Source organism: Pseudophryne corroboree, chromosome 4 (genome assembly GCF_028390025.1).
Source record: "Pseudophryne corroboree isolate aPseCor3 chromosome 4, aPseCor3.hap2, whole genome shotgun sequence".
NCBI classification, from domain to species: Eukaryota; Metazoa; Chordata; class Amphibia; order Anura; family Myobatrachidae; genus Pseudophryne; species Pseudophryne corroboree.
In genome coordinates this window covers 817,430,763-817,458,697 of record NC_086447.1, presented here as the reverse complement: position 1 = coordinate 817,458,697, position 27,935 = coordinate 817,430,763, and the positions used below count along the sequence as shown (strand labels likewise).

Here is a 27,935-nt window from a genome sequence, read left to right as displayed (position 1 = left end):
CAATCCAGTCTGAATTACCCCCAATGTGCAGAGTTTCTTCATTCACAACTTGTTTAAATAACTGGGCACATACAATATATATTTGCGCAAATTAAATTCTAGAGAGGTACATTATCTGTGTGTTTTACCCCTTGCATTGTTCTATAACATTATGCTGTGATAAAAGAGACCCTTTTTACAGCATACTAGAGGAGTATAAATAGCTCCTTGTACTGATGTAATAAATTCCATGCATGTTTGACACTATTCTTGGCCTGGTTCCCTCACCTAACTGCTATGAAGCAGATTAGGGCCTCTGGTCTGATCAGCGTAAATCCAAATGTTTATTGCAAATCTCTTGACCTAAAGCAATATTGCTCTACCTTGATGTTTTCACACAGTCCATGTAAAATGTGATCATGATAGATTCTCATGAAGAGCTAAAGTACTACAGTACTAGTAGTTACCTAATGTTCTGTTTTTGTTTTCTCCCCCCTCTCTCTTGGCAGATATGAGAAATGAGTGTTGGAAGGAGAAGACTGAAACTGGTGGGAATCTTAATGATGCTAAATTTTTTAATTTATGTCATCGTTGAGGTGTCAAAGAGCGACGGCCAAGAAAAAACTGCAAAAGGACAGCTTCTGCTACCCCATGGCAAATTCTGGAAGAAGCGTTCGGCTAGCGCTGCCTATTGGAATAGAGAACAGCAGAAACTGGATAGATTGTACAATCCAATACTGAATTTGCTCAACAATGTTACAGTGGAGGAGTTGGTGGCTTCAAACTCGAGCCTTCTAAACTCGTGTGAAATGGATACAATTTTGCAGTCCGAAATAAAGGACTTTGCCAACTTACCTGACCGATTCAAAGACTTCCTGTTTTATTTAAGATGTAAGAATTACTCACTGGTGTTTGACCAGCCAGATAAGTGTAAAGATAAGCCTTTCTTGCTCCTGGCCATTAAGTCCCTAACGCCACAATTTGATAGAAGGCAAGCCATACGGGAGTCCTGGGGGAAAGAACTGAAAATAAATAATATGACTGTTGTAAGGGTGTTCCTTCTTGGAGAGACTCCGACTGAGGATAATCACCCCAATCTTTCCGGCCTGGTTAAATATGAAAGCGAGACATATAATGACATCCTCCTTTGGAATTATAGGGACACATTCTTTAATTTGACTCTGAAAGAAGTTCTCTTCCTGAAGTGGGTAAGTCATTCTTGTCCGGATGTCCAGTTTATCTTTAAAGGAGATGACGATGTTTTTGTGAATACCCATCAGATCCTGGATTACTTGAAGATGCTGTCTGCGGAAAAAGCCAAAACTTTATTTATTGGGGATGTAATCAAGGATGCTGGACCTCATAGAGACAAGAAACTGAAATACTACATTCCCGAGACCATATACGAAGGATCCTACCCACCATATGCGGGGGGTGGGGGCTTCCTATACTCTGGTAATCTGGCATTAAGACTTTACAATGCAACTTCTAGGGTCCTCCTATTTCCTATAGATGATGTCTATACTGGAATGTGCCTTCAGAAACTTGGGCTCGCTCCAGAGAAACACAAAGGCTTCAAGACATTTGATATAGAGGAAAAACACAAAAATAACATTTGTTCATATTCAAACTTAATTTTAGTCCATCCTAGAAAACCTCAAGAAATGATTAAGATTTGGTCCCAGTTGCAAGACTCTAGTTTAAACTGTTAGGAGGGGGGGGACGTGGATGAGGTCCATGCCTTGCAGAATGATTTATATTTTTGCACTGCTATTGTTGTGAGGACTTGTGCCATTAGCACATGTCACATTGAATGTTCCCAAAGGCTGTGTGTGAAACCAGTCTTTGCTGGCGTGAAGACTGTAGATAGATGCATCTTGTTTTCATGTGTGTCAGCTTTTTTGGCTCTGTTTTTGTAATATCTCTTTTTGTTTCAGTTGGTTTTTGTTCTTGACGTAGTCCACCTTTTAAACGATGTCTTGAATTCATTGTATAAGCATATTTTTCAGACGCTTTTAAACGCGCACATTTAAAAAAAAACATGCACTTCACATCCATTTTAATGGGATCAAAGGCTTTTCGGGTCTTTCCTGGTCTGATTGCTGTGAAGCAGTAGGATTTGAAGTTTGAATAAGACTCCGTCTCATGAAGTATGGAAGTCATTGCTACGGAATAACTATAACCTACTGCTTTATTTAAAGGGGCACGTATGTTCCTTCATATGCACAACTAGGGTCTTGTTAAAACAAGTGATTACTACGCTCCGTGTATCAATGCTTATGAATTTGCATTTGTTCATATCAATGTTTTTCCTGTTACATCAAGAACTGTTACTCTAAACACAAATTGTATTTATTTTTGGGGGAGATAAAGTTGCAGTCTGGCGCATCTTACTACGTCATTTATTTTTTGAAGGAATTCTATTTTCAGGTATATAATAGGACCCTAATGAGTCAGGGGGTATTAGGGTATTACTTTGCAATGTGCATGCTGTCCCCAAAGGTGTAGGTAGTGTGGGGTTAAGGGGGGTTTCTATCACACTTGTAGCATGATTACTTGATCCAGTTCTTCACCAGTGGCCTTTATAAGTGTACTTGTCATAATATTTAGTGGGAGTGTTAGAACATATCAATATAATCTAGTGCCCTGCACGCCCTGGGTGTAAAATAGCAGGCAAAACACTTTTTTGCCTCTATAGCCAAAATATCTTGTGTTGTTGTGTTAAACTTTAAGCAATCCACGTTATTCCTGAGACTTCTGTTTTGTTTTTTTCCCTATAATCGTATTTAAAAGCCTTTTTACATATACTTTCTAAAAATGTGATGTCTTTTACTTAAGAATGACAAGAACTTGTTTGAACGAAAAAAGTGAAGGTGTTGCCTGTAGCAACCACACAGATTCTAGCTAGCATTTATCTAGTGCATTCTGAAAAAAATGCTAGCTAGAATCTGATTGGTTGCCATATGACACACCTCCACGTTTTCCTTTTTAGAAGATATACTAAATCTATCCCTAAGTAATGTAACCTCTGATCATCTACGTTTTACGAGACAACAAAATGTTTAAATCTTTTAGTATAGATTTTACTGTGGTCAGTACTTCCCCAAATAAAGCGAATACATAAATCAAATCTGTAAATTTTTTCGATTAATCAAGTAAAAAAAAGAAAACGTACAGTCCCCCGAATTACATTATATTTACCAATGATCCATTGAATCCCTCTAAGAATTTTATTTGTGGTTTATTAATTCCCAGATGCTTAAAGGAACATACCGCGTTGTGTAGTAGAGCCGTCAATACAATGTAATAGACTACGCATCTTGGGCCTCTAGCCCACATATTCACTGCAGTACACTGTTTGCCACAATTCCATGCCTCGTACACACCTATAAAGCTGACTGCTTTTACGTTCCATTGCGGAGAGGCGAATACAAGAAGTTTTGAAAGAAATGGAATTGTTCATAGAACTCTCTGCAGCTTGTTACACGCACTGCGAGCTATGTGTGATCTGCAGAGCTTCAGGCATCTAACCTCAGAACTAGCACAGTTTCAAGGTCGAAGAAATCTCACTCACCATACGTCCAGTGAGATTGAGAGGTTGTACTTGTTCTAATGTCTGCTAAGACATTTACGTAAGCTATTCGCAGTTCTGTTGGAGTTTTATTTGAGATGTATCATTTACGTTATGGAATATCGCCTTTTTATGTTCTGTTCCATTTCTTCTGTGTTTTATGCATTTACAATATATGCAAAGCAATGGTCCATCTATTTTGATATCTTAGAAAGTGCTGTTATTAATTGGGTCCAAATAAAATTTATATGAAAATAATCTGGTTTACCTGTATGTGGTGAACATTACGTTTACGGGGGCATTGTGAATTGGAAAAACGTGGTCTAGCCACTTTATTGGAGCTAAAGGTGTCTGGACAGCAGCTGCAACCAACGATATAGTTATATAATAGAATACTATGGTTCTACGGGCTATTGGGTCAGACCATACTGAGGCATCCTGTGCCATGCGATGCACCTGCTGCATTCACATTAGCACCCGGAGTTGCCTTTTTAAGTACCAGATACATGTAATTATTTGCCGCATGAAAAACGCACCTAATGGAAGTGGCTTATCCAAAAATGGACGTCCTTTAAGGAAAAAAAAAAATAAGTGTCTACGTCACATTTTTGTATTTAAAAGAAGTGGCAAATTTGTCTGTAGAATAAATGTATTGGTTCATAGAATCATGAGTGGCAGGGCTTGCTGCACAGACGCATTATTTGTTATCTATGTGACCAGGTTTTATGTTATACCATATGAAAATTTAAATTTCTTATCAAGTAAAAAAAAATGCATTTTTAACAAATATATCTATTTTTCTATCCAAACCAAATTGCTGTTTTTTTGCTGAAGGCTTCCATGGTAGTCCAAAGTGTTTCCTAAAACATAAGCTATAAAATAAATGTACAACGTAGAGGGGTTTGTTTTGTGTTTTTTGTTTTTATGTTGGCTGGTCCTTTTTGGCAAAAAATATTTTTTGTCTTTCTTTTTTAAAAGTTCCAAATTATATCCTTTTGTGTGTAGCCGATCATTTTCCGTCAAAATATTTATTAATTTTTTTTATCTTTTTTCCTTGTGTGGTTTTTTTTTTTTTTTTTTAATTAGAACTACTGAACTCATTCAAACCGCATGGTTTAGGGGTGTATATTTGTTTGTTTTTTCTATATTTTTTTAATTTATCACATTTTAACTTTATTGCACTTTCCTAGAAGTTTTATAATGAAGTTATAACTCTGATTCTGAAACTTGAAGGATTTACGTTGGTCCCGCTGCCTCCCCCTGTTCCCCTGATTTATTAAAATAATAAAGTTTTTAAATGTCTCCAATGTCATTCTAGTTAGAAGTGCCTGTAATTTATTTATTGAAATGTTAAAAACCAAAACTGTTTCCTAAATTTGTGTATGCAACATTATTTGTACACAGTGTTTTCAGTTGAATATTTAACAAAACATTAATTGGCTGTAAGTTGGAACCTAGTTAATAAAGCTAATTATTATTATTATTATTATTATTATTATTATTATTATTATTTTTCCTTTTTTTCCTCTTATACCGAAAACATACTTTGTCTTGTATTTTCTGTCCTTTGTGTCCGGAAGCAGATCATTTTTTTTTTTTTTTTTTTTTTTCCTGTGTAGTATGTTTTGCAATATATGTACTTTTTGTGTGTGTGTTTTTAATATCATTAACTAATTTAATTAATCAGTCATTGGACGCTCTGTGCCAACATTTCTTCTATTACTGTTACAATTTCTTGCAATGGTGAGTTCATGGATTGACTTGTATATCACCTGACTGAGGAGTAACTAATGAGCCCCCTCTCTCCCCACTGGCGGGAGAGAATGCAGACTACATGGTAGTAATGTTAAAGCATTTTAACCATGTTGGTATTATAACTTTAAACACTTGGTAAGATTAAAATCTTTTTAATGCCGGCAGCCACTAAATGGCATCGAATAGATAATCTAATGTAGCGCCGTTCAAGCGCGATCGGCTGCCAGAGTCTACATTTCAGCTTGCCCTCGCTGGGGGTGGAGAGCTGAAATGTGTGAAAAGTGATCCGTTTGAGCGCCCAAACTGCACTTTTCCCAATCGTGCCCATTAGTTTAGTCTGGTTTAGCTGCTTTACGCAAATGTAAGTATATTTTTTACATAGTGATTAGCTTGTTTGGAGCAGTTTTTCACAAAAACTGCTCCAAAAGCCGTTTAATACATTCAAGTGAAACTAATACAGTAATGTGAAAAGGGTGGTTTTTTTTTTTTTTTTTTGGTAAAAAAAAGTTAAATGTATGCCCCAAAATGAGGATAATTTTATAATTGCAATATTTTTTATTCAGGTACAAGTGAGAAAAGATAAGCAGTCAGGGGACTTACAAATGTTCTATATCTTAGATGTTACAGCAAGTTACAATGAATGCTGACTTTCTTAATGGTTAAGCATAAAATGATATCTAGGCATGCAACTATCTAAACAACTGGCTCTGTTAAACTTGCTCAAGTATTTGAGAACTTTGCAAGGTTTCATGACCTAGCTCTGTTGATTCGGGATACGGTCGTTAGGTAGACAGTCGTTAGGTCGACCACTATTGGTCGACATGCAGTAGGTCGACAGGGTTGCTGGGTCGACATGAAGAAAGGTCGACATGAGTTTTCAGCCCAAAATTTTTTTTCCAGCTATTTCATTCGTTGCGATCCACGTGGACTACAATTGGGGACGGTAACCTGTATTTGTCCCCGAAGCATGACGAGTGAAGCGAGCCTTCCGAGGGGACACGGTGCACTATTTAAGGTTCCCAGTCACTCTACAAAGAAAACGACACCAAAAAAATGAAAAAAAAAACAACAACCTCCTGTCGATCCTTTTCCATGTCGACCTATAGACTGTGTCGACCTAGCAACCCTGTCGACCTTCTGCATGTCAACCTAATGACTGTCGACCTAAGTGTGGTCGACCCAATGACCCATACCTGTTGATCATTCTCTGTTAAACGAATTTCATTGTCCAGGTCTCCTCAAGTCAACACTGTTTCAAGACCTCTCCCCCTAAATCTTCCTCAACACATACACACAGACTAGACTGTCAACAGAAGTGCTGATTAGTTCAAAAGTACAATGCATCTGGAAAGTATTCACAGCGCTTCACTTTTTCCACAGTTTGTTATGTTACAGCCTTATTCCAAAATGGAATAAATTCATTTTTTCCTTCAAAATTCTACACACAATACCCTATAATGACGTGACATTTTTATTTATTTTTTAGATTTTTGCAAATTTATTAAAAATAAAAAAACTAAGACATCACATGTATTCACAGCCTTTGCTCAATACTTTGTTGATGCACCTTTGGCAGCAATTACAGTCTCAAGTCTTTTTGAATATGATGCCACAACCTTGGCACACCTATCTTTAGGCCGTTTCGCCCATTCCTCTTTGCAGCACTTCTCTAGCTCCATCAGGTTGGATGGGAAACGTCGGTGCACAGCCATTTTCAGGTCACTCCAGAGATGTTCAATCGGATTCAAGTCTGGGCCCTGGCTGGGAAAAAAAAGTGAAGCGCTGTGAATACTTTCTTACACATAATGGAGATTCATTCCATAATACAAGTGAGATCTTAATGTTGTCGTAAGGTATTAAAATTAAACAAATTATTTCTGCTGCGCGGTACACTGGGCTCCACAAAGAATAACATTGGGGTGTAGAGTAGGATCTTGATCTGAGGCACCAACAGGCTCAAAGCTTTGACTGTTCCCAAGATGCACAGCGCCGCCTCCTCTATAACCCCGCCTCGTGCACAGGAGCTCGGTTTTGTAGTTTGTGCCTTGCAGTAAGCAGGCAGTCAACAGGGCTAAAGAAAAAGCTATTTCAGAAGAAAAGAAAATCTGAAGACCTCAAGGGCTGCAGCAGTGTCTGGATGTCAGTCAGACATCCCCTGCTGCTGCTCCATCACTCCCCCAGCGGCGCTGTATACTCCCGCACCCTGGTTGCCGGGTACTTACAGCGGAGGCTCCGGTGTTGTTCTGGTTAGTCACAGACTCGCCACTGTCCTCCCGGATCGCGTGGACGCATACAGGGGGAGGTAAGGGGGTCTCTTTGGCCCGCTGTAATCTCGATCTGGCGCGGGAGGCGGGCCGCGTGCGCTGGCATGGACACTGTAAGGGACAGGGGCTCCACTAGCCACCAGGATACTGGGCACAGGTTGGTTTTCTTCATAAAACTGTGACAGCCTGCAGCGCCTGGGGAAGCCAGCATGAGGGATAAGGCCTGACCTGTAGCCCCTCCCACAGAGTGCCATTTAGGCAAATGTTCCCGCCCTGGAGCTGCATCTCACTCCCTGTCAGCCGCCATTACACAGAGCTGCGCTGTTCCTGGGACTGCTTGGGCAAATCCTCCTCTGTTAAGCCGCCTGCACGTCGTGCATTTTACAGGACACTTAAGTATTCTACCTGTCAGTGGACAGTGTTAGTTAGAGTGCATACAGTCAGGGTTGTGTGGTACAAATACCCTGTGATATACATCCAGTATTTGCTGAGTTTTGCTATATCTACTGTTTTTATTTATATAGCTATACTGGAGTATTACTTTTGTATTGCTAGTCCAGTGCAGTCTTATTGTATGATATAACTTCTGCATTGTACATTTGTGTGTGTGTGTGTGTATGTTGTTGCTGCTGCTGAGTGACTGTCATTTCATGTATTTCACTCAGCCTGCTACCCCTATATTCTGTAACCCGAGGGGGCTAAGTGCGTCAGGTTTATTAGACTATATAGGTGTTTCACAAGATATACTTACAGTGTATTTTTCTCTGTGATTTCTGGTCACCATATATCTCTTGGGTTCCCAGTTTGTGCTGATAACACTACACTGGGAATTCTTGCTAGACATAGTGCTGCTAATAGTGTACTAAGTTGCCTGATATTGAGCTTCTCATTATGTCAGCTGCAAGGGGCAACGGAACTGGGGCTTATCCCACATTGAGTGGGGGTGACGCTGCAGACACATTTGAGGAAAACATGGCAGCAGAGAGATCAGGTTCTAGGGGTCCTTTGCCCCCCAGTGGGTTTGTAGCAACGGGGGTCCACAATGAGCCGCCCTGGGCTACTTTCGGCACGTTATTAAATACGCTGGTAACTAAACTTACGCCCCCTGTGGGACCGCCTATGCCAGTTCAGCAGTTTATGGTCCCTACAGTCAATCCGCCATGGGCAGATCAGATCTCATCTTAGTTACAGCACTTGAACCAATCACTGACTAAAAAGAAGTCTCTCTCGCCCACCTAAGACTAAGGCGTCTTCTAAACGGGTCGCTACTTCCTCACAATCCACCACTGTACCAGACACTTCCTCTGATGAGAATGGCGCATACACTGACCCCACAGACACTGACTCTGATGCTTCAGATGGGGAGGGAAGGTCACAGGTGGATGTCCCTGATTTGATTGAGGCTATCAGGCTAATTCTTCAAATTTCTGATGAACCGGAACCTGAGCCTGTGTCTAAAAATCCGGACAGATTTAAACGTAAGAAAGTGGTTAAATAAATTTTGCCTCATTCTCAACACCTGGCTGACATACGTCAGGAATCCTGGGAAACTCCAGTAACAAAGTTCATGCCGCATAAGAAATGTTGGCTCGCTATCCACTCTCTGCGGAGCTATGTAAAAATTGGGAAACTCCTCCGCCTGTAGCTTCCCATGTTGCAAGAATGGTAGTATCCTTAGCTCTGCCAGTGACTACCGTCAACTCTCTGAAGGAACCGATGGATAGACGTGTGGAGGGTTGTTTAAAGGCGATTTACACCCTAAAAGGGGCTGTGCATAGGCCAACCATTGCAGCGACATGGGCTGCTGAAGTTGTTGAAGCATGGGCTGAGGAGCTGGAGGCGGAGCTACCTTTCAACGCTTCTGATCATGCTAGACAATGTCTCTCATATATTACCACGGCTTTTCATTATCTTAAGGAGGCGGCTACCGATGCCGGGGTGCTGGCGGCCAAGGCTGCGACTACGTCCATCTTAGCTCGACATATCCTTTGGTTGAGATCCTTGTCTTTCAAGGGAGACATTCTTTTCGGAGAAGACCTCAATAAGCGCGTGGCTGACTAAGCTTCTGCTAAAACAGCTTGCCTACCTAGTACGGCACCTTCGCTGCTGAAGGATAAAAGTACCTTCTCTCGCTCCTTTCGTCCTCCAGGAAAGGCAAAAGGTCAGGGCCTGGGCTGCCTGTCGGCCTGCTTCCAAAACCGACAAGCCTGCCGCATGACAGGGCGGGCCTCCCTCTGGGGGATCCCAGGGTGGGGGCCGACTTCTATGGTTTACCCAGGAATGGTTGAAGACCACTTCCGATGCCTGGGTACGGGAAGTCGTCACTCGAGGTTACGCCATATCCTTCAAGAATCATCCACCTCATCGATTTTGCCTGACAGACGTCCCTTTGGATCCAGTGAAGGGAAAAACTCTTCATTCGGTGGTGCAGTCCCTCCTGGACACAGGAGTGGTAGTACAGGTGCCTCTGGCTCAGAGAGGCAAGGGGTACTATTCACCGCTGTTTCTAGTCCCGAAAATGAACGGGTCCTCACGGCCCATTCTCAATCTCAAGTCTTTGAACAAGTATGTGAGGGTCTCCAAGTTTCGTATGGAAACTCTACGCTCTCTTGTTCTGGCCTTGGAGTCTGGGGGACTATATGGTCTCCCTGGACATACAGGATGCCTACCTGCATATTCCTATTGCAATGTAACATCAGCAGTACCTGAAGTTTGCGGTGGGCATCCTTCATTACCAGTTTCGGGCGTTACCCTTTGGTTTGGCCACGGCTCCGCGGGTATTCACCAAAGTCATGGCGGTAATGACAGCTGTGCTACGCCGTCAGGGGATCAGGATCCTCCTGTATCTAGACGACTTACTGATCCTGGCAAACTCCCCAGAAATTCTCCTACGTCATTTTGGATGTGACAATCCAGTTTATGCAAACTCACGGGTGGCTCGTCAACTGGAAGAAATCTTCCCTGGTCCCTGCTCAGAGGATGGTACACCTGGGGGCATTGTTGGACACTCACAACCAGCGGTTGTTCTTGTCTCAGGAGAAGAGCCTGAAACTTCAGGAAAAGATTCGATGCTTCCTATTTCATCCGCAAGTGTCTATTACATTCAGCAATGCAAGTGCTAGGTCTCATGGTGTCAGCCTTCGACATGGTGGAAAGACTTGGACAACTTCAACTCCAAAATTTTAAGATGAACTCTCTGAATTTGTTAGAATAATGCAGGGAGAACAATGCGTTCATATTGACAATGTACAGTACATCAAGAATGCATATTTACATGTTCTATTTTAGATGGTCTCCAGTGCCTCCTTGGATATGCAGTCTGTCCTCCAACAATTTTAGCATTTGCTAATCCATGACAGCAATAGCACTCCTTTGAGAGCAACAAGTATGATAGTTACTCATTATTTGGATGACATGTTCATCAAGGCAGGGTCCTCATCCCTAAACATATGAGTTCTCCCTCATCTTTGCTGCAATCACGCTAAACAACCCCTTTTGGCACGCTAGGTCACGTGAGAATCTCCTGACGTTGGGTGTCTTTGGCTTATTTTTTTGCTAAGTCACAACGCGGCTAAGATGTATGAGGAGACTGAGGGCCTAATTCAGACCTGTTCGCTCACTAGGGTTTTTTTGCAGTCCTAAGTTCGCATAGTTGCTGCTCAGAGGGGAATGTATTTTTGCTTTGCAACTGTGCAAACGCATGTGTAAAACAGATTTTGTGCAGTCTCTGAGTAGCCCAGGACTTAGACGCTGCGAACACTTTAGCCTGTCCGGGACCGGAATTGAGGTCAGGAACCCTCCCTGCTAACGCTTGAAAACGCCTGCGTTTTTCCAAACACTCCCAGAAAACGGTCAGTTACCACCCACAAACGCCTTCTTCCTGTCAATCTCATTGCGAACGCCCGTGCGAATGGATCCTTCGCACAAACCCATCGTTGAGCGGCGATCTGCTTTGTACCCGTGTGACGCATGTGACTTTGTGGTGCATGCGCGGTTTAGACCTGATCGCCGGCTGTACAAAAATGCAGCCTAGTGATCAGGTCTGAATTAGCCCCTGAGTCTCTGAATCTGTACATGAAGTGCTACAATGTAGCAGCGACGCTTTTTTCCAATACAAGTTCTGTTCTGCTTCGTGTAGATTCAGTCACACACAGTATACAAGTGTCACGTATCAAATGAATCCGCACAGTCTCCTTGTATGTCCTAGTCACATTGTGTTGTGACTAAGATGCATTTTCAACAAAAACAAGACACCCACAGAGACATCCTTTCCACAGCTTGTTTATCCTACCTGTGAAAGTACCTGGCGAGGCAGTCTTCTTTGGCGCATTACGTAGGTTATATAGAGCAGGGTTAAGTACCTGGAGAAGGGATGCTCAAAATACAGAAATTTTAAATGATGCATAAGTGATACCCACAGAATCATCAGACCCAGGAATTGTACATTTTGGGCCTAATTCAGCAAGGATCGCAAATCGGCAAAATGAGCAAAAAAAAACGTAAAAACGCAAATTCTGCAACTTAAATAGCAAAAACTGAGAAAAAAAATTCTGAGACTTAGCAAAAACTGCGTATGCACTACGAAAAGTAGGCGTGTAGGGGGCGTACTAAAGGGCTGGACTCGCAAAAACTATGATCAGGGGCGTATGCTGATGGTCAGTGGGTGGTGCAGTCGCAATTTTTACAACAGATCGCACATTTCTGATGTGCAGTTTCTGAGTGACTACAGGTCTACCTTAAAAATTGCACAAGCTGACCTCAGTTGTAGACTGCATGTATATTGCATTCATTGCTTCATTACACCCAGCTGAAGAAGCTCACACCTCAGACCACAAATCACTTAATTCAGCTGTATTGGAACTTAGAATCATGTAAGGTATTGTTTAACTCTGTAAAACATGTTGATTGTGAAAATATATGTTACTAACCGATTTGTGTTTACACTTACTAACAACTGAGGTTTGACAACCACACTATTTGATAGACGCAAATGTAAAATAACCTTTACAAGCATTTTGCTTAGTAGTATCTACTGAATGACATTTAGCTTCCTAACATTTTTTTTTAAACAACCAACAGTTTTTTGTTAAACAAAACATACCCACATACTTTTTTTTTATTTTTTAAATTTTATTTGTGCGCTACACACACAAACATATGTTGAAGAACAGCAACACCATCTTTTTATTTTCAAGTTATGCAAATTCTGCTCCATTTGTATACTTATTGAAACAAATATTTACACATAATTTCTTAAAGTAAGGTATGTAAATAAAAGCAAAGAAACAATATGTAATGTTTGACCACTTCACAAATAAAAATGTTACTGTTTCTGAATTAAAATATTTTGACTCAAAGTGTGTTTGTTAAAACATTTACCAATAATTGCTGTTGTGTAGGGTTTTAGAGGCTAGAAGTCACACTCTCTAGTTGAATATATTTGAACACAATTATGGGCATTAGTCAATGTTTGATAAAAAAAAAACCCCCACTATGGTGTGTTTAAGATGATAATTGCTAAATTACCACAAGATCATTTGACCAATTACGTGATGATGATTGAATTGATTTACAATTGTTGAGTAGTTTCTTTAATTTGGGTGCAGGAAAGTAGGTTGTGCAATTTTTAAGGAAAAAACACTGTTAGCAAAAAATGCAACATCAGAAACATGTACGCAAAAAATTGCGTACATTTGTAATATGTATGCAAACATTGTGATTATTAGGATGGTTTTTGCAATATTTGCACATTTCACAAGGCCACCTTCTTTTTGTTAAATTAAATTAGTGTTGCAGTTTTTCAGTTTGGGTGTGCTTTCGCAATTTTGCTTTTGCTTGCAATTTTTGCTAATTAGTAATTTTTGCAATCCTTACTGAATTTGCCCCTTTATCCACAATTGCATCAGGCAAGGCATCCACCTTCAGAGCAAAACATAAGTTACAGTGGCCGGGATAAGCAGTACATGGAGCTGCGATATATGATGGGGAACTAAAAAATACAGAAAGCAGGAATCTAACTAACCTGTCCTATACCCACAGAATCATTTGATTTAATGTAGTTCTCATCGTACCTGCAAGTGTAGCAGACGAGCCAGCCATCTTGAGTTGGACTACATAGGTTACAATGGGCAATACATGGAGAAATGTGCCATAATGGGAAACTACAAAAAAAAGTGTTATGCTAGACTTACCATTGTTAACACTTTTTCTGCGAAGTACACAGGGTTCCACAGGGAAACATCAGGGTGTAGAGTGGATCTTCATACAGAGGAATAACAGGCTAAAGCTTTAGCTGTCCCAGGATGCATAGGGGTCTCCTCTATAACTCCAGGCACTGAGAGCTCAGCTTCGATAACTTGTCCAATGCAGGAGCAGGCAAGAGAAAAGGCAGATGATAGTCACATAGAACCACATACTCATGACAGGAAAAGGTACCAGCGGCTAATGCCATAGAACCCAAAGAAGCTAGGTGCATTAGGGTGAGCGCCCTGTGGAACCCTGTGTACTTTGCAGAAAAAGTGTTAACATTGGTAAGTGTACCATAACTCTCCTTTTCTGCAGTAGGGTACACAGTTTTCCACAGGGAAACATTGGGGATGTCCTAAAGTAGTTCCTCAAGGGAGGGGACTTGCCTTAGCGGGTATGAGAACCCGGCGTCCAAAGGAAGCATCCTGGGATAATAAACGCGTCACGATGGGCCAGCCAAGAAGGTCCAACAGACCGAGTAAAATGGGCCTTAATTGCAGCAGGAGCTGGGAGTCCAGCCTGCGCATAAGCTTGTGCAATCACCAATCTAATCCATCTGGACAAGGTTTGCTTGTTCGCTGGCCAGCCACGCTTGTGGAAACTGGGCAAAGGGGACATCCGACCGCCTAATAGAGACGGTCCTCTCCACATAGACATGGAGAGCCCTTACCACATCCAAAGAACGTTCTTTGGCTGACAAGTACGAAGATATAAAGGCTGGGACCACAATCTCTTGGTTAAGGTGAAATTATGACACCATCTCAGGTAAATAACTGGGGCTAGTTCGCAGAACTGCCTGGTCCAAGTGAAAGATCAGAAAGGATGGACGACAGGACAATGCGCCTAAATCCGACACCCTTCTTGCAGAGGCAATAGCCAGCAAGAACAGGACCTTGGACGTGAGCCATTTAAGGTCCACTGACTCAAGAGATTCAAAGGGAGACTCTTGTAGAGCATTCAGCACAACAGACATCCCATGGAGCCACAGGAGGGGCACAGGGAGGCTGAATACGTAAAGCACGCTGAGTGAATGTATGAAGATCAGGTATAGAGGCAAGCATGCGCTGAAACCACACCGACAAGGCAGATATGTGAACCTTGAGGGAGGCCAGACGAAGACCTAAGTCCAGGCCTCTTTGTAGGAAAAAGGAGGAAAGAAATTGACTATACTGACTCTTGGAGCACGACCAACACAACAAATATTAAATACTTATTTCAGGGTTTAATCAGCATATGGTTGGTCTTCTCAGAGAAACCTAAAAAGCGGAATCTCTGAATTCTTAGTCTTGTGCGACACCACACCCCTCCTACAGTAGTTTCACTCTTTGTAGGCAAGCCAGAATTCTGTAAGTCTTAAATCTACCAGCGTCATAGTTCTTATCAGCACACCAGGTGAAATAAGTATGCCAAACCCTGTAATAAATCTGGGCAGAGGTTGGTTTGCGGGACTTCAGCATAGTTTGAATGACCGCCTCATTAAATCCTTTGGCCCTCCTCAGGAGTGATGCTTCAAGAGCCACGCCATCAAAGCCAGTCTGGCCAGGTCCGGATAAAGATAAGGGTCCTGTACGAGGAGGTCTTGACACTGAAAAAGTAGAAGGGAATGCCCTGTTAACAGACCCTGCAGGTCTGAGAACCAATGCCGTCTGGGCCACGGCGGAGTGCCTAGGATTAGCATTCCTCCTTCTTGTTTGAACTTCCGCAGTACCCTGGGCAAGAGTGACACCGAATGGCAGCCGAAAGTTCCACGGAATTGCTAGTGCGTCCACGAACGCTGCCTGTGGAACCCTGGTCTGTGATCCAAAAAGACCGGAACCTTGTGATTGTGTCGAGACGCAATCAGGTCTACATCTGGTAGGCCCCATCTTTCCACCAGGAGTTGAAAGACTTCTGGATGAAGGCTCCATTCTCTGGAGTGAACGTCCTGGCGACTGAGGAAGTCCACTTCTCAATTTAGGATGCCTGGAATGAACACTGCCAAAATGGCTGGCAGATGGCTTTCCGCCGAGCAAAGGATTTTTGACACTTCCATCATTGCCATTCGGCTTCAAGTGCTGCCTTGATGGTTTATGTATACCACCGTGGTGGTGTTGTCCGACTGTACCTGAACAGGCCTGTTAAACACTGCCCTCCGCTCCAGAATGTTGATTGGGAGGAGTGATTTCCAGTGACCCTGAAATGAGTGTTGTTCCAACACCGCTCCCCATCCCCATAGACTGGCGTTCGTTGTCAGTAGGACCCAGTTGGGGATCCAGAGAGGACGGCCCCTGCACAATTGCTGTTCCTAGAGCCACCAGGACAGCGACAGATGAAACTCTGGAGTCAATGAGACCACCTGGTACCTGATCCAATGAGGTAGGCTGTCCCATTTTGACAGGATCAACCGCTGTAGGAGACAAGAGTGTAATTGAGCATACTCCACCACGTCGAAAGACTACACCATCAGACCAAGGACTTGCATCGCCGAGTGTATCGACACTCGAAGGGTGACAAATGAAGTTTCTTATCCTGTCCTAAAGTTTCAGGACTTTGTCTGGAGACAGGAACAGTCTCTGATTGTGTGTGTCCAAGAGTGCCTCTAGGTGCACCATGCTCTGAGCCGGGACCAGCGAGGACTTTTTCCAATTTATTAGCCATCCATAGGCTTGCAGAAAATCCACCGTCAAGTGCAAATGACTGCAGAGGACTTCATGGGAATGTGCAAGAATCAGCAGGTCATCCAAGTACGGGAGGATTCTGATTCCCTGGCGACGGAAATGGGAAGTCATCACGGCCATGACCTTGGTGAAGAGCTGAGGAGCCGTAGCCAGTCCAAATGGCAGAGCCTGGAATTGAAGGTTGCCAATAGCAAACCACAGGAAATGCTGATGCAATATGGCAATAGGAATATGAAGCCATGCATCGTGTATATCCAGGGATACCATATAGTCTCCGGGTTCGATGGCCAATTGAGCGCAGTGTTTCCATATGAAACCTGGATCCTCTCACAAACTTGTTCAGAAATTTGAGGTTGAGTATAGGCTGGATAGACCCATTGGATTTTGGGAGATAGTCTCAGATACGACTGACACTTTGCTTTCCTTCGAGGCCGAAAGGAATGAAAAGTGGTACCTTTTGCCTTCTATGCAGAAGGATTAGAAATTCAGAGAAAAGCTGTCTTAGCAGCTGCCAATTCAGACACAATTTCTCTGACGTCTTAGTGGATGCTGGGGACTCCGTCAGGACCATGGGGATTAGCGGCTCCGCAGGAGACAGGGCACAAAAATAAAGCTTTAGGATCAGGTGGTGTGCACTGGCTCCTCCCCCTATGACCCTCCTCCAAGCCTCAGTTAGGTTTTTGTGCCCGTCCGAGCAGGGTGCAATCTAGGTGGCTCTCCTAAAGAGCTGCTTAGAAAAAGTTTTTAGGTTTTTTATTTTACAGTGAGTCCTGCTGGCAACAGGCTCACTGCAACGAGGGACTTAGGGGAGAAGAAGTGAACTCACCTGCGTGCAGGATGGATTGGCTTCTTAGGCTACTGGACACCATTAGCTCCAGAGGGATCGAACACAGGCCCAGCCATGGAGTCCGGTCCCGGAGCCGCGCCGCCGACCCCCTTGCAGATGCCGAAAAGTGAAGAGGTCCAGAAACCGGCGGCAGAAGACTTTTCAGTCTTCATGAGGTAGCGCACAGCACTGCAGCTGTGCGCCATTGTTGTCACACACTTCACACCAGCGGTCACGGAGGGTGCAGGGCGCTGCGGGGGGCGCCCTGGGCAGCAATGAGAATACCTTGTTCTGGCTAAAAAAATACATCACATATAGCCCCTGGGGCTATATGGATGTATTTCACCCCTGCCAGGTCTCACAAACACCGGAGAAGAGCCCGCCGAAATAGGGGGCGGGGCCGATCTCCTCAGCACACAGCGCCATTTTCCTGCTCAGCTCCGCTGCGAGGAAGGCTCCCAGGACTCTCCCCTGCACTGCACTACAGAAACAGGGTAAAACAGAGAGGGGGGGGGCACTTTTTTGGAGTTTTTTGATATATTAAGCTGCTATAAGGGAGACAACACTTCTATAGGGTTGTTCCTATATATTTATAGCGCTTGGGTGTGTGCTGGCAAACTCTCCCTCTGTCTCCCCAAAGGGCTAGTGGGGTCCTGTCTTCGATAAGAGCATTCCCTGTGTGTCTGCTGTGTGTCGGTACGTGTGTGTCGACATGTATGAGGACGATGTTGGTGTGGAGGCGGAGCAATTGCCGGTAATGGTGATGTCACCCCCTAGGGAGTCGACACCGGAATGGATGGCTTTGTTTATGGAATTACGTGATAATGTCAGCACATTACAAAAATCAGTTGACGACATGAGACGGCCGGCAAACCAGCTAGTACATGTACAGGCGTCTCAGACACCGTCAGGGGCTGTAAAACGCCCTTTACCTCAGTCGGTCGACACAGACCCAGACACCGAATCTAGTGTCGACGGTGAAGAAACAAACGTATTTTCCAGTAGGGCCACACGTTATATGATCACGGCAATGAAGGAGGCTTTGCATATCTCTGATACTGCATGTACCACAAAAAGGGGTATTATGTGGGGTCTGAAAAAACTACCTGTAGTTTTTCCTGAATCAGACGAATTGAATGAAGTGTGTGATGAAGCGTGGGTTAACCCCGATAGAAAACTGCTAATTTCAAAGAAGTTATTGGCATTATATCCTTTCCCGCCAGAGGTTAGGGCGCGCTGGGAAACACCCCCTAGGGTGGATAAGGCGCTCACACGCTTATCAAAACAAGTGGCGGTACCGTCTCCTGAAACGGCCGCCCTCAAGGATCCAGCGGATAGGAGGCTGGAAACTACCCTGAAAAGTATATACACTCATACTGGTGTTATACTGCGACCAGCCATCGCCTCTGCATGGATGTGCAGTGCTGGGGTGGTTTGGTCGGATTCCCTGACTGAAAATATTGATACCCTAGATAGGGACAGTATTTTATTGACTTTAGAGCAATTAAAGGATGCTTTTCTTTATATGCGAGATGCTCAGAGGGATATTTGCACTCTGGCATCGAGAGTAAGTGCGATGTCCATATCTGCCAGAAGAAGTTTATGGACGCGACAATGGTCAGGTGATGCGGATTCCAAACGGCATATGGAAGTATTGCCGTATAAGGGGGAGGAATTATTTGGGGTCGGTCTATCGGATTTGGTGGCCACGGCAACAGCCGGGAAATCCACCTTTTTACCTCCGGTCCCCTCCCAACAGAAAAAGACACCGTCTTTTCAGCCGCAGTCCTTTCGTTCCTATAGGAACAAGCGGGCGAAAGGACAGTCATATTTGCCCCGAGGCAAAGGAAAGGGTAAGAGAGTGCACCAAGCAGCTTCTTCCCAGGAGCAGAAGCCCTCCCCGGCTTCTGCAAAGCCCTCAGCATGACGTTGGGGCTTTACAAGCGGACTCAGGGGCGGTGGGGGGTCGACTCAAGAATTTCAGCGCACAGTGGGCTCACTCACAGGTGGACCCCTGGATCCTGCAGATAGTATCTCAGGGTTACAGGTTGGAATTCGAGAAGTCTCCCCCTCGCCGGTTCCTAAAGTCTGCTCTGGCAACGTCTCCCTCAGACAGGGCGACGGTATTGGAAGCCATTCACAAGCTGTATTCTCAGCAGGTGATAGTCAAGGTACCCCTCCTACAACAGGGAAAGGGGTATTATTCCACACTATTTGTGGTACCGAAGCCGGACGGCTCGGTAAGACCTATTCTAAATCTGAAATCTTTGAACCTGTACATACAAAAATTCAAGTTCAAGATGGAGTCACTCAGAGCAGTGATAGCGAATCTGGAAGAAGGGGACTTTATGGTGTCCCTGGACATCAAGGATGCTTACCTGCATGTCCCAATTTGCCCTTCACATCAAGGGTACCTCAGGTTCGTGGTGCAAAACTGTCATTATCAGTTTCAGACGCTGCCGTTTGGATTGTCCACGGCACCTCGGGTCTTTACCAAGGTAATGGCCGAAATGATGTTTCTTCTGCGAAGAAAAGGCGTATTAATTATCCCTTACTTGGACGATCTCCTGATAAGGGCAAGGTCCAGGGAACAGCTGGGGGACGTAGTAGCACTAACCCAAGTAGTGCTGCAACAGCACGGGTGGATTCTGAATTTTCCAAAATCTCAATTGACCCCGACGACACGTCTGCTGTTCCTGGGAATGATTCTGGACACGGTTCAGAAAAAGGTGTTTCTTCCGGAGGAGAAAGCCAGGGAGTTATCTGAACTTGTCAGGAACCTCCTAAAACCAGGGAAAGTGTCTGTGCATCAATGCACAAGAGTCCTGGGAAAGATGGTGGCTTCTTACGAAGCGATTCCATTCGGCAGATTCCACGCACAAACTTTTCAGTGGGATCTGCTGGACAAATGGTCCGGATCGCATCTGCAGATGCATCAGCGGATAACCTTATCGCCACGGACAAGGGTGTCTCTTCTGTGGTGGTGGCAGAGTGCTCATCTGTTAGAGGGCCGCAGATTCGGCATACAGGACTGGGTCCTGGTGACCACGGATGCCAGTCTGAGAGGCTGGGGAGCGGTCACACAGGGAAGAAACTTCCAGGGAGTATGGTCAAGCCTGGAGATGTCTCTTCACATAAATATACTGGAGCTAAGAGCGATTTACAATGCTCTAAGCCTGGCAAAACCCCTGCTTCAGGGTCAGCCGGTGTTGATCCAGTCGGACAACATCACGGCAGTCGCCCACGTAAACAGACAGGGCGGCACAAGAAGCAGGAGAGCAATGGCAGAAGCTGCAAGGATTCTTCGCTGGGCGGAAGATCATGTGATAGCACTGTCAGCAGTGTTCATTCCGGGAGTGGACAACTGGGAAGCAGACTTCCTCAGCAGACACGATCTACACCCGGGAGAGTGGGGACTTCATCCAGAAGTCTTCCACATGATTGTGAACCGTTGGGAAAAACCAAAGGTGGATATGATGGCGTCTCGCCTCAACAAAAAACTGGACAGGTATTGCGCCAGGTCAAGAGACCCTCAGGCAATAGCTGTGGACGCTCTGGTAACACCGTGGGTGTTCCAGTCAGTGTATGTGTTTCCTCCTCTGCCTCTCATACCAAAAGTACTGAGAATTATACGGCAAAGGGGAGTAAGAACGATACTCGTGGCTCCGGATTGGCCAAGAAGAACTTGGTACCCGGAACTTCAGGAGATGCTCACGGAAGATCCGTGGCCTCTACCTCTAAGACGGGACCTGCTTCAGCAGGGACCGTGTCTATTCCAAGACTTACCGCGGCTGCGTTTGACGGCATGGCGGTTGAACGCCGAATTCTAAGGGAAAAAGGCATTCCGGAAGAGGTCATTCCTACACTGGTAAAAGCCAGGAAGGAGGTGACTGCACAACATTATCACCGCATTTGGAGAAAATATGTTGCGTGGTGTGAGGCCAGGAATGCCCCCACGGAGGAATTTCAATTGGGTCGATTCCTACATTTCCTGCAAACAGGATTGTCTATGGGCCTCAAATTGGGGTCCATTAAGGTTCAAATTTCGGCCCTGTCGATTTTCTTCCAGAAAGAATTGGCTTCAGTTCCTGAAGTCCAGACTTTTGTAAAAGGAGTACTACATATACAGCCCCCGGTTGTGCCCCCAGTGGCTCCGTGGGACCTTAATGTAGTTTTGGATTTTCTCAAATCCCATTGGTTTGAGCCACTCAAATCGGTGGATTTGAAATATCTTACAGGGAAAGTAACCATGCTACTGGCCCTGGCTTCAGCCAGGAGAGTGTCAGAATTGGCGGCTTTATCGTATAAAAGCCCATATCTGATTTTCCATTCGGACAGGGCAGAACTGCGGACGCGTCCTCAGTTTCTGCCTAAGGTGGTGTCAGCGTTTCACCTGAACCAGCCTATTGTGGTGCCTGCGGCTACTAGCGATTTGGAGGATTCCAAGTTGCTGGACGTTGTCAGGGCATTGAAAATATATATTTCAAGGACGGCTGGAGTCAGAAAATCTGACTCGCTGTTTATACTGTATGCACCCAACAAGCTGGGTGCTCCTGCTTCTAAGCAGACGATTGCTCGTTGGATTTGTAGCACAATTCAACTTGCACATTCTGTGGCAGGCCTGCCACAGCCTAAATCTGTCAAGGCCCATTCCACAAGGAAGGTGGGCTCATCCTGGGCGGCTGCCCGAGGGGTCTCGGCATTACAACTCTGCCGAGCAGCTACGTGGTCGGGGGAGAACACGTTTGTAAAATTCTACAAATTTGATACCCTGGCTAAAGAGGACCTGGAGTTCTCTCATTCGGTGCTGCAGAGTCATCCGCACTCTCCCGCCCGTTTGGGAGCTTTGGTATAATCCCCATGGTCCTGACGGAGTCCCCAGCATCCACTAGGACGTCAGAGAAAATAAGATTTTACTTACCGATAAATCTATTTCTCGTAGTCCGTAGTGGATGCTGGGCGCCCATCCCAAGTGCGGATTGTCTGCAATACTTGTACATAGTTATTGTTACAAAAAAATCGGGTTGTTATTGTTGTGAGCCGTCTGTTCAGAGGCTCCTACGTTTGTCATACTGTTAACTGGGTTCAGATCACAAGTTGTACGGTGTGATTGGTGTGGCTGGTATGAGTCTTACCCGGGATTCAAAATCCTTCCTTATTGTGTACGCTCGTCCGGGCACAGTATCCTAACTGAGGCTTGGAGGAGGGTCATAGGGGGAGGAGCCAGTGCACACCACCTGATCCTAAAGCTTTATTTTTGTGCCCTGTCTCCTGCGGAGCCGCTAATCCCCATGGTCCTGACGGAGTCCCCAGCATCCACTACGGACTACGAGAAATAGATTTATCGGTAAGTAAAATCTTATTTTTATTTAGGTCTTCCCCAAACAAAATGTCCCCAGTGAAGGGGAGTACCTCCAAAGTCTTTTTGGAGTCAAGGTCCACTTTCCACTACCTCAACCACAGTATGCGGTGAGCCAGGACAGACGTAGTCGACGTCTTGGCTACCAATTCTTCCGCCCCAGAGGACAACTCTTGATTATAATAAGAAGCAGTGGTAATGTGAGACAGGTATTGTCTGGCATTGTCAGAAATATCCTCGGGCAGCTCTTCCTCTAACGCCTGAACCCACGTCTCAATACCTTTTGCTGCCCAAGATGCAGCAATAGTGGGTGTATGACCAGCCCCTGCAAGGGAGTATATAGATTTCAGGCATCCCTCCACATGCTTATCTGTTAGCTCCTTCAGCGAGGTGACAGTGGTGACAGGCAGAGTGGGCGACACCATAAGGCAGGTGACATGAGAATCCACCGGTGGTGGAGTCTCCAATTTGTCACACAACTCTGTAGGGAGAGGATAGGGAGCCAAGGCCCGTTTAGGAATAGGGAATTTCTTCCCTGGATTAGGCCAGGGTTCCCGCCTGATGTCCACTAGATGATCAGAATGGGGTAATACCATTTTAACCACCACCTGTTGTTTAAACGTATAAGTTTTCTTTGCCATACTAGTGGAATCCTCATCAGTGATTTGCAGGATATGCTTAAGAGCAACCACCAAGGCAGGGACTTCAATTTGTAAGGGAGAATCCTCATCAGTAACACGGGATTCAGTGTCTGACATGCTCCCCCTCCTCTTCAGATGAAACATCAGAGAAACTTCTAGATTGTGAGGAAGAAGCAGCCGGCTTAGAGGGCCCAGGAACTTGGGAGGGCCCTGGGGTAGATTTCTGTCTAACCAGAGACTGATTTAGTTTACGCAGTTGGTTAGACAAAATTTCAGCCCAAGGCGGGTTAACCATAGGGATAATTTGTGATGGTAATGGCACAGGTGCTCCCATAGGGGGCGCAAGGCATTCCATCAAAGTACCCAGCAGGGTGGTGAACGCAGCTCAGGGTTGCTCCTGAGTAGGTGCAGGAGCTGCAGACTGCCTGGGAGGTGCATGACAAGTAATGCACAGACCATCATACAACACTCCCCTCTCTGATAAATCCATGGAGCATGCTCTGCATGATGCAGGAGCTTCCACAGATTTACTGTCCTTTTTGTTAGACATTATTATATATGCAACAACTGGGCTATAATAGTACGATTAAGTCGCCAGACAGAACAATGGGATTCATTCCGAGTTGATCGGTTTCTGCCGGTGTTCGCAGTGCAGCGATCAGGCTAAAAATTGGCATTTCTGCGCATGCGTATGCACCGCAATGCGCAGGCGCGTTGTACGGGTACAATGAGCATCGTGGGTTTGCACAGAGTGTATCGAACATTCCAGTCGCATGGCTGAATGCAGGAAGATTGACATGAAGTGGGCGTTTCTGGGTGTCAAGTGACCGTTTTCAGGGAGTGCTTAGAAAAACGCAGGTGTGGCTGGTCGTTCGCTGGGCGGGTGTGTGACGTCACAAGCCGTCCCTCCATCGTTAGAATCAATGCACACGAAGAGTAACTACAGGGCTGGTCTTGTTTTGCACAAAACTATTTTGCAGGCACTGTGCTGCACAGGCGTTCGCACTTTTGCAAAGCGAAAATACACTCCCCAGTGGGCGGCGACAATGCGTTTGCTAAAAACTGCTAGCGAGCGATGAACTCTGAATGACCCCCAATACCTGTGGCTAAAACCTGGTATGATGTGACTGTAACACAGTAGAATATACTAATATAGATAATTACTGTGTAAGACTATATATATATATTTATTTATTTTTTTAAAGTAACATTTTCATTGTAGAGATGAGATATAATACAGAAATTTTCAGCGGAATAGCGCAACAGGATTCCTAGTACATTGACAGACATTTCAGAAATTACAATATTTGTAAAGGCGATATCTGATATAGAAAAATTTCTGAAAACATAGTCATCTGTGGACAGTTAAACTATATTATAAGACCCACACGCAGCTAGCCCAGGATACACAATATAGTGACAGTTATATCTGGGAAACACTGAGAGTGAAACCACACCGCAGATACAGGCACACATTCACAGGCCATGCAGAAATTATCACAATAAAGCTGCACTGGACTAGTATATGTGTGTGTGTATATATATATATATAGAGAGAGAGAGAGAGAGAGAGAGAGAGAGAGAGAGAGAGAGAGAGAGAGAGAGAGAGAGAGAGAGAGAGAGAGAGAGAGAGAGAGAGAGAGAGAGAGAGAGAGAGAGAGAGAGAGAGAGAGAATAAAGCAATGTTCTTGTAGAGAGGGATGCAACCACTCCCAGTAATGAAGGAACAGGCGGCACTCCAAGGTTCTTGTGAAAAAAGTTTGTATTCAAAGCAATAAATCAACTAAGTGGCATATTGTGGCCAACGTTTCAGCGCCGCGCAGGACGCTTTTTTGTTTCTCAACTAATGCTGTCTCAAGACATGTAGGATACTCAAGTGATTGTAAAGTCTCAGCGCTGTATACAGGCGGCTTTACAAGGGAGACCTTACCCTGCAATCCCGGAGACCTGCTGCAACTATGCTGTGAAGATGGCGCCCAGCGTCTCAGTCAGGGAGTGAGGGAGAGTGTGAGGCAGCTCCAGGGTGGGAAATCTGCGTGGAGATGGCACCCTGGGCTGGGGGAGCGGTTACAGGACAAGCGCCGCCCCTATGCTGGACTTCCACCCCAGGTACTACTGAGCCTTATTAAATAGGGCATTAGTACACCCGATCTGTGCTTCAATGCCCTGGTGGTCTAGTGGGGTCTCTGCCCAGTGACCGTGTCCACGCCAGCGCCGTGGTCCATCTCCCCAGACCACGGAAGGAACGCAATTTAAGGGCAGGTTCCGCCTGGGGGACCCTCTTACCTTCTCCCCGTGAACCATCCACATGAACCAGGAGAGCAGTCTGCGACTGTGCCTAAGCCGTGACATCTCCATCGCAAGTACCCAGGAACCAGGCCAGCGAGAGTATGCAACGCTGCTTGGGAGGTGATGGAGCTGCAGTGCTGAATGTCACTCTGACATACAGCGCTGACAGCCCAGCCAGAAAAGTAAGGAAATCTTAGAAAAGCTTTTCAGGGCTGCCCAGTGCAGCCCTCCTGTTAGGTAACCAACTCGAAACTGTTTTCTCAGTGCCTGGAGACGGGGTTATAGAGGAGGCCTCTATGCATCCTGAGACAGCTAAAGCTTTAGCCTGTTGGTGCCTCTGAATCAAGATCCACTCTACACCCCGATGTTTCCCTGTGGAAACCTGTGTACCCTCCAGCAGAAAAGAATGATACTAATTCTAGTATTAATAAGTGACATGAAATGCAAGGAACACACTACATCATTAGCGCCACATGCTTTTCATGCTACCTATTGCAACAGGGTGGGATAAAAACAATGTAAATAGATAAACTGAGTAAAGAAAAGAAAAAACAGAGGTAACTGAAGAAGCAGTGAATGTAAAGAGAACTAGTGACATCACTGAGGCACTTTGAGTGCATTTGTGTACGTTATTTATGGTATTCAATATTTTTAGTGCGCTTCCTCCCAGCCATGCTCCCTCACAGTCACAGCCTCTCCCTCACAGTGCACTCCCTCTGACCCTCTCCCTCCCAGCCAAGCTCTCTCGCAGTGCACTCCCCTATGGCCCGCACCCTCACAACACGCTCCCTCACAGACCGCTCTTTCACAGCCTAACATGTATTGGGAGAGCAGCTATTTATAGCTTGTCGCTCTAACTGATGTAACTGTCCACCTCGGCCACCTGCTGTGGTTTCAGCAGCTTCTAAGTCATGTGACCACCTGCTGGCTCACCACTCCATTACTCACTCCTCCTTCTTTCCCACTGTTTATTTTCCCCTTGCGGGTTCTGGAGCCCCAACACAGTAAGTCAGCAGCAGCAATAAGAATATTAACACTATATATACAGGCAACTTCTCCACTTTATCTTTCTCCAAGGCTTGATAAATCTTCCCCAAAAGTAATGTGCCATTGTTCTTAAACCCAAAGCAGTTTGCCATTGTTCTTAAACCCAAAGCAGTTTGCCATTGTTCTTTCTCAAGAAAGATGTGTTTCTTTATGTTGCATATATGACAATCATATTTTGGGACCCAGTTATGGTTCCAAGTCAGGTTGCTCTAGATACTTCTTTCACTTAGATGTATGTACAAAGGGTTCCACTTATCTAAAGGGGCCTACACACTGGGCGATATCTTGAAAGATATGAACGATATCAGTCATAAATGAACGATAAATCGTTCATATCTTTCAGTGTGGATGTATCAACGATGCGCGTGCCCACAATCATTGATACATGACAGTCAATTTGGACGATATAGATGTACTGTATGTACTCTCATATCGTCCAAATTGACCATCGATATCGCCCAGTGTGTATGCAGAATCGGTCATCAATATTATAGTTGGTTGATAATATCGTTAGTCGAAAACATCGCCTAGTGTGTAGGCGCCTTTACTGTTGTTGGTTGGAGAAAGTATGTGTCAGTGTTCTAAATCATACAGTACTTGCCTACTTTTCCTAGATGTCTGGAAGACTTGTGAAGTTACCCAGACTCCCAAAAGAGTAGATGTGACCTCCCAGACAAGTGGGCGGTCCAGCGAGAAGTCACAGCTTTGTACAGTGGGAGGCATAGATGGATTCAGGGGGCGCACTCGGGCCCATGCCCCCCCCTGTCGTTTCTGACTTCTTTTTTTCAAAAGGAGAACAGCAGCAGCATTACTGCTATTTCCGTCAGTCAGATTTGATAAAAGAGCCGGCAGGCACTAGGACCCGCCACGGCTCTAACAGCAAGTCTGTGTGGTAACCAAAGGGGAGGCTGGAGCTACAGCTCCAGCCTCCCCATGCTCACACCGCAACCTACCTCTCCCACTGCCAGCCAGCCAGAGTCCAGCCCAGGCGCAGGGTTCAAATTACAGCATCGAGTAAGACTGTTACTAATGACGGCGCAGAAGGCTTCATTAGCCCTCACTGCACAGTTTCCCAGCGCTTCCTCCTCCACTTCCTTCACCACCATGCTAGGTGCAGTTACACTCAGCCTTGGCTTTGAGAAGGCGGCCCGTGTGATTGTGACAGGGCTGTCCTGCAGATGTCTTATGCTGCTTGTTGGAGATCCAGCTGGCTGCTTCTGCTAATCAAAGATGGGCAGTTCGTGTCCTGCAGTCTGAATCTCAGTACAGTGCCGAAAACAAGGTATGCTGCCCATGCCACC

General features: G+C 45.0%; 1 protein-coding gene and 1 long non-coding RNA gene across 5 annotated transcripts in view; one reads left to right on the top strand and one right to left on the bottom strand.

Annotated features, from left to right (window-relative positions):
• Positions 1-5,033, top strand: part of B3GNT2 (UDP-GlcNAc:betaGal beta-1,3-N-acetylglucosaminyltransferase 2) — a 54,165-nt gene extending 49,132 nt beyond the window's left edge. For all 4 annotated transcript variants that reach the window (XM_063918478.1, XM_063918479.1, XM_063918480.1 and 1 more), the window contains exon 2: positions 489-5,033. In XM_063918478.1, coding sequence (XP_063774548.1) covers positions 498-1,691 — 1,194 coding nt within the window. In that variant the 5' untranslated portion in view covers positions 489-497 and the 3' untranslated portion in view covers positions 1,692-5,033. The remainder of the gene's footprint in view (positions 1-488) is intronic.
• Positions 5,034-5,830: 797 nt separating this feature from the next.
• Positions 5,831-27,935, bottom strand: part of LOC134910442 (uncharacterized) — a 40,397-nt gene continuing 18,292 nt past the window's right edge. Inside the window, exon 3 of the long non-coding RNA XR_010176199.1 lies at positions 5,831-7,066. This is a non-coding gene — a long non-coding RNA (uncharacterized LOC134910442). The remainder of the gene's footprint in view (positions 7,067-27,935) is intronic.